General features: G+C 46.1%; 1 protein-coding gene across 1 annotated transcript in view; it reads right to left on the bottom strand.

The window, feature by feature from the left end:
• Window positions 1-4,198: 4,198 nt before the first annotated feature.
• The window catches only part of LOC123515230 (alpha,alpha-trehalose-phosphate synthase [UDP-forming] A-like), a 7,005-nt gene continuing 3,703 nt past the window's right edge, over window positions 4,199-7,500 (bottom strand). The window contains 5 exon segments of the mRNA XM_045273793.1: window positions 4,199-4,591; window positions 4,593-4,634; window positions 4,637-6,210; window positions 6,213-6,783; window positions 7,068-7,193. Of these exon segments, the coding sequence (XP_045129728.1) occupies window positions 4,427-4,591; window positions 4,593-4,634; window positions 4,637-6,210; window positions 6,213-6,783; window positions 7,068-7,193 (2,478 nt within the window). The 3' untranslated portion in view covers window positions 4,199-4,426.

The following is a 7,500-nucleotide window of genomic DNA, read 5'->3' as shown; positions in this document are numbered from 1 at the left end:
TAGCTCCTAGTAACATTGTGACACGCTAGTATTGCACAGCATTATTACCATGCCTAGTACTTATTGACCGCCATGTTACACCACCACCACAACATTGCCGAGTCACTTCCTAGAGCTGACTTGTGCTGGTCAGTGAGTGGTGCTGCTCTTGGTGAGTGTGGAGCACCTATGTGGCTCCTCTTCAGAAATCAAGGAAAAGCATCAGAACAGAAGAGAACAAGATGTCGCTTGAGGCTCCCTTATACCCAACACACACACACACACACACACACACACACACACACACACACACACACACACACACACCGCGAAGTATGATGGTTAGCACGCTCAGCTCATAATCGAGAGGGCCCGGGTTCGAGTCCCGGGAAGCAGGGAGGCAAATGGGCAAGCCTCTTAATGTGTGGGGTGTGTTCACCTAGCAGTAAATGGGTACGGGATGTAACTCGAGGGGTTGTGGCCTCGCTGTCCCGTGTGGAGTGTGTTGTGGTCTCAGTCCTACCCGAAGATCGGTCTATGACCTCTGAGCTCGCTCCGTAATGAGGAAGATTGGCTGGGTGACCAGCAGACGACCGTGGTGAATACACACACACACACACACACACACACACACACACACACACACACACACACACACACACACACACACACACACACACACACACACACACTCCACAGCGTGATTGGTATCTATGTGCACCATAAGTTGAGAGGGCAGTGTCATGACGGTGCTCAATTGACACTCACTATACATCTTCTGCTGGAGAGGAACATGCAGACACGAGGACATTTTTATAATTATCGATTGAATGTCCTCCCCCGCTCACCCCCAAAAGATAGATAAATAAAACTAAGAATAAATCAATAAATAAATATAGATTTGTTTGGTTTACTCAGATATCTATTAATATTCTACATTCTGGATATATTTTCAAACAATTTTTGCAAAAATTTTCCCAGACATTTTTGCTGAATGGGCTTGGTGAAAGACTATTCCCATCGCACGGCTGCAGTCTATTAGGGAACCGCACGTTTTCTCTACTTGCCGGCGATCTGGAGGTGAGGCCGCCTCATTGGCTGGTGTAGCTTGTTAAAGACCAACGTGAAGGACGATCATGCGTTCCTATGACAACCAGAGTATAGATTCCAATTGGAGGTGCATTTAGCAATGACATTTAGCATGGCAGGACAGGCTGGTGTCCACCTTGACGCTGTTTTCTTCATTAATGGGAAGGAAACGTAGCCAGGCTTATGGGATACCAAACTTAACAAACTTAAAGCTGCTTCCAACAATCAGTTGACTGGTTACAAATAATGGTTTGTTGTTGAGGCGGGGTTAGGAACTTAGGACCTACATGGAAAAGCAAGCTTCCTTCCTTGAATGTTTCCCTTGTTACTCCCACGATGAACGGACTCCCCAATGCTGTATCCAGTTGTTCCAGAACACACAAACACACCTAAATGGCTTCACACACACACCCACACCCACACACACACACACACACACACACACACGCAAACAAACAGAAAGGTTTATATATATATATATATATATATATATATATATATATATATATATATATATATATATATATATATATATATATATATATATATATATATATATATATATATATATATATATATATATATATATATATATATATATATATATATATATATATATATATATTAAGAGTATCAAGAGAAAGAGAAATGAATCAGTATAAAAGAGTTAACCATAAATACACATACCAAAGCATTCTCTCTGATAAGAAACGTTTTCTATGAGTATTATTCTAAAGCAAGGTACACTACAACATCTTCACCAATATGTTTGTGTCTGTAATTTCACCTCCTCGGTCGTCTGCTGGTCACCCAGCCAGTCTTTCCCCTACGGAGCGAGCTCAGAGCTCATAGACCGATCTTCGGGTAGGACTGAGACCACAACACACTCCACACACCGGGAAAGCGAGGCCACAACCCCTCGAGTTACATCCCGTACCTATTTACTGCTAGGTGAACACACCCCACACATTAAGAGGCTTGCCCATTTGCCTCGTCTCTTACCGGGACTCGAACCCGGGCCTCTCGATTGTGAGTCGAGCGTGCTAACCACTACACTACGCGGTGTGTGTGTGTGTGTGTGTGTGTGTGTGTAATTCACCTCGGTCGTCTGCTGGTCACCCAGCCAGTCTTCCCCATTACGGGTATAGGACTGAGACCACAACACACTCCACACACCGGGAAAGCGAGGCCACAACCCCTCGAGTTACATCCCGTACCTATTTACTGCTAGGTGAACACACCCCACACATTAAGAGCCGCGCCCATATGCCTCGCAGCGCCGGGATTCTAACCCGGCCCTCTCGATTGTGAGTCGAGCTTGCTAACCACTACATTGCGTGTGTGTGTGTGTGTGTGTGTGTGTGTGTGTGTGTGTGTGTGTGTGTGCACTAACTGGAGTATAGAGCCGTGGCTCTGGGCTGGTGGTCCGTTTCGTTCTGTTTGCTAATGAACAGGAATGGAAAATTCAATATGAACAATTCAATCAAAATAATTGATTGTCTATCCATTTTATTATAGTTCTACTTAATAGATCTATTGGCAATTCTTAAATTAAGTTGAATCTGTTAAGTAATATTGGAAATCATTTCTAAGTTTCATCTGTAATGAATGTTCGGGATCCACGCCACCAAGTGACAAGGAACTGGGCACACACACGTGTTGTGCGCCTCAGGGTGGCGAGCCGTACTGCTAACTTCTGGCAGGTGCCGCGGCCTGCGTGTGTGGTGGAGTGGTGTTGAGCACTGGGCCTGTGCCACAATGACAGTGTGTGTGGCCAGTCGCCGCTGAACTGCCGTGTTGATTGGTTGTAGTATACTCGTATTATTCGTCCTGTGCTCTTGTACAGTATGGCTCTGCAATTTGATTTTGATGTGTGAAAGCAACTAATTATTCCTGGTTATTTATTATGTGGTGTTCTGTATTATGTAGATTTATGCAGTAGACGCAGTACATGGTGCTGCAAATGGTTCCAGCCTACACCTTTGTCCAGGGCCAGCCCTTGGCATAGGCCATATAGGCGGTCGCCTAGGGCGCCTTCTGTTGGAGAGGCGCCGCCGGACAGCTGTCATCTTATTGTGTCACGGTGGGGGGGGGGCACCAAGGATTAATTTCGCCTAGGACACCAAAATGACTAGGGCTGGCCTTACCTTTAGCCACTGTTAAAGATTAAGAGACAATCGAAACACATGATCTCTCTAAAGGTGGCCAAATAATTCTCATAGCCAGTTTATTGACTTTTGCTGTCGCGTCAGACATATCAAAAGTTTTTGATAAAGTTTGGCACAAAGCTTTGATTTCAAAGCATCCCTCCTACGGTTTCTATCCTTCTCTCTGCAGCTTTATCTCAAGTTTCCTTTCTAACTGTTCTATTGTTGCTGTGGTAGACGGCTACTTTTCTTCTCCTAAATCGATTAACAGTGGTGTTGCTCAGGGTTCTGTCCTATCACCCACTCTCTTTCTATTATTCATTAATGGCCTTAACCAAACTTCTTGCCCTATCCACTCCTACGCTGATGATACCACCTTACATCGTTCCACGTCCTTTCAGAGATGACCAACCCTTCAGGAAGTCACCGGATCACGTAGGGACGCCACATAACGCCTGACTTCTGATCTCTCTTATATTTCTAATTGGGGAAGAGAAAATCTAGTAGTTTACAGTGGGCCTTTTTTTCTGAAATAGTTTTTTGCCCTTGGCAGTTCTCTCTCTTACATATAAAAAAAAAATTTCCAAGCAAAGTTATAATAATCGAAATAGAATTTCTTTTATATGAGAGTTACTCCACAGAGTTTTCCAAAAGATCTTTCAGTGAATTTATGCTATTTACCTTCCTCAGTCTGGCTCTACCGTTTACTGATGCTTTAGTACAATCAGTGAATAAGGAAAAGAAATGTAAGAGTTCTCTTACATTTCTTTTCTTTAATTTTTGTGTAAGTTTGCCTTTTCGATTTCCATCATCCTACCACTTCTATTCGTTCCAGGAGAGAATATCGAACGACTAGATTTAATGAAATCGGTACGCTCTCTCTCTCTCTCTCTCTCTCCCTGGATTTGGAGTCCTTTGTAAAGCAAGTCAACCTGGCTGAGGAATATTCTTCATTAATGTTACTTGGGTTCAGAAACACCAAAAACAATCAGCAGCATTTTAATAATAATCAAAATATATTCATCAATAACAAAAAGCGTAGCAAAGAACACATAGGAGTGCGTCACGGCGCCACCTCGGGGATGCTCCGGGTCTGGTCCAGAGCCAGACTGCGAGGTAGTTCCCCGGTCACTGTGCCTTCTGCACGGGTTCATGCATGACAAATAATACATGGATTTCTTACACTTGGTAACATTTTACACGTCACACTTTTATACAGGGATGGCGAGGTTGGCACTGACTACACGCAACAGGAAGTTATATAAAAGTGATCCCTTTCTGGAAGAATTTGTACAAAGTCCCGAAAAGACGATACGGGAAGGGATCTGGAAGTGTTTCCAGAAGCCCGGCACATACGTGCGAGTGCGGTCAGGCACCCGCGAGAGCCAACATTGTGAACTCCAGCCTCCAGCTCAAACCGTGGAGCGGGAGGGGGAGCGTGGTGGTGAGGTGCTGGAGGGACGACCGGGTTTATGCTTGGCCAGGTACTGTTGATATTCCAGCTCATTGATCATCATCACCTGCTTGTTTGGCTCTGGACTCTGGAGGGAACTGGAGCGAGATAGACTCTTGGGAGAATGGGGAGGAGATTTGTTGCTGGGAGATCTGGATCCAGTGTTGCTGGACATACTCGCTGTGCGGGACCTGATGCCGTTGGGGATGGCAGGCAGGCGGGACCCTAATCTTCGCTCAATCCACTTCAGCATTGCGAGCACGGCGTCAGTAGAAGGCAGGCGATGGGTAGCTGCTGAACGTAAGTTTTGTGATCTAGTGATCCTGAAGGTCACAGCCATGCCTTGTAACGCCCGCATGGCATCTTCATCAGTCTTGTCATCCCCAGCAAAGATTGTGGACACACGATCACACCAGTCCAACCCAAAGAGAGTTCTCAAAATATAGATCGCTGCACGGCCTTTGTTCCATGTGACTGGAGGGCGTGCCTCAAATGCTCTGTGTGATTGGTGGAGTTTGATTCCCGTTTCATTGAAGAGTTCTTGCGCCCTTGAAGTAATGGCTGCCACCTTGTTCCCTGGAACCTCTCGGTAGTGGAAGGTGATGCAGGAGCCCTTGTTTTCTATCCAGGCACCGTCCACACACACTTCTTTTAGGCGCTCCTTCAGTGCTTCTAGTTGAGTTTCGTATTCGTGGGGCACAGGATGCATAAACATGGTGCCATCAGGATGAATAATATCGAATCCATGATTCCCAGCATAAGTAATGCCGTCAATACCCACCATTGACCTGACATTGGTCAGAGAGCGGCCAGAAATAATCGCTATGTTCACATCCGGCATGTGCGCCAGACGCTCCAGCACCCGCCGAGTCTCAGTTGGCATCTGTGCCAGGTCTGGGTGAGGAGCGATGGGGGCAAGGGTTCCATCATAGTCAAGCAGCAAAGCCAGACGTGTTGATTCTGTCACATATGATCCCAAAAATTCACTGAAATCTTCCTCCCCCATCGGAAACCGTCCAGAGACCTCAGACTTGTCTACATCACTCAGGCAGTCCACTGTCTTCAAGAAGTTCCTCAACCAGAAGTTGACATCATGGTCTCGCTCCCTGCGACGCAGCTGTTTCATTCTCATCTCTCGTTCATCTTTGGGCATGGTGAGTGCTCGGTATATGGTGTCAGAGAACTCGTTGGTCTCATAGGGGTTGACATGGAGGGCTTCATGCATAGAGATTCCAGCGCCGGCAAAAGGTGACAGAATAAGAACACCTGGCTCTCCAGTCTGGCACGCCACAAACTCTTTTGCCACCAGGTTCATGCCGTCTCTTAGGGGCGTTACTACAGCTACGGAGGAGTCTCGGTAGAATGCAGCCAGCTGATCCTGGGAGACACAACCGTAGATGTAACGTATTGGAGACCAATTGGGTGTGGAAAATTGTCCATTGATTTTGCCAATGAGCTGGTCGAGCTCTTCTTTCAGTTCTTGGTACTCCTTGACGTCAGTGCGGGAAGGTACAGCCACCTGTAGGAAAGTGACTTTCTCTTAAGCTCAGGGTGCTTCTCCAGAAGTGTTTCAAAGGCACGTATGCGATGAACAAGGCCCTTTGTATAATCTAATCGATCCACGCCAAGCAGTAATTGTTCCTGGGGATTATTCTTGACCATATTCGGAGCCTTTTCTGCCAGCTGCACAAAACGTTCATAAGGAATGCTGATGGGCAGTGGGTTGATGGAAATTGTCCTGGAATTGTGCTCCACCAACATCTGTTGTCTGTCAACGCGACAACCAAGGCGGCGTTGGCAGCAGTCTATAAAGTTGAGGCAGTAGTCATCGATGTGGAAGCCAATTGAATCACAACCAAGCACTCCCTGGAGAAGCTCGTCGTCCCATGGGAAGAGACGCATGATGTCCCAGGAAGGGAAAGGAATGTGGAGGAAGAAAGCCATTTTGATTGGCATGTTGAGTTCGTCGCACCTCTCCCTGATGGTGTTTGCCGCCAGCATCATGTGGTAGTCGTGCAGCCACACCAGCGGCACGGAGTCTGGGTGACTCTCACGCAGGCGCTTCACTGCCTCCACGGTCAGTCTGGCGAACTCTCGGTTCACCTCACGATACGCCTACGTGGGAAACAAAATGCTGTGTATCAGTCTCACGTATAGGCAAACATGACACATTCTCTGATGGCAACAGGTGATGTAAGAATGAATTATGGATCAGCAAGATCAAGGTTTTCATTTATTTACCTATTTATTTTATTTATTATTATCGTTATCATTACCATTTTCATCATATTGTTTATGTTACTGATAGATTTTTTTTTTTTTTTTATTCATCATTATCACTATTTTATTTATCGGTATTTTTTTTTTTGTCGCGAGAAAAGTGTGTATCCAAGACTCACCTCCCATTTGTCTGCCTGGAATATCGCTCTGTCAGGCATGGAGTGGAAGAGCGGCCAGAAGGTGGCGTTGCAGCAGCCATTGTAGTAGTCATTGAACACCTTCTTGGGCACTGTGACGGGCAGCACCTGCACCGAAACAAAGCCACCCGTTAACACAGGACGCTAAGTCTCACATGCGTATAAATCCATATATAAATCATCATTAAACACACACACACATAAAAAAAAAAAACGCAAACACACACACACACACACACACACACACACACACACACGGCCCGGTAGCTCAGTGGTTAGAGCGCTGGCTTCACAAGCCAGATGACCGGGGTTCGATTCCCCGGCCGGGTGGAGATATTTGGGTGTGTCTCTTTTCACGTGTAGGTGCTGTTCACCTAGCAGTGAGTAGGTACGGGATGTAAATCGAGGAGTTGTG

This window comes from Portunus trituberculatus, chromosome 38 (genome assembly GCF_017591435.1).
Source record: "Portunus trituberculatus isolate SZX2019 chromosome 38, ASM1759143v1, whole genome shotgun sequence".
Lineage (NCBI taxonomy): Eukaryota > Metazoa > Arthropoda > Malacostraca > Decapoda > Portunidae > Portunus > Portunus trituberculatus.
The sequence above is the reverse complement of the archived record's forward strand: the minus strand, read 5'-3'. Positions and strand labels throughout refer to the sequence as shown.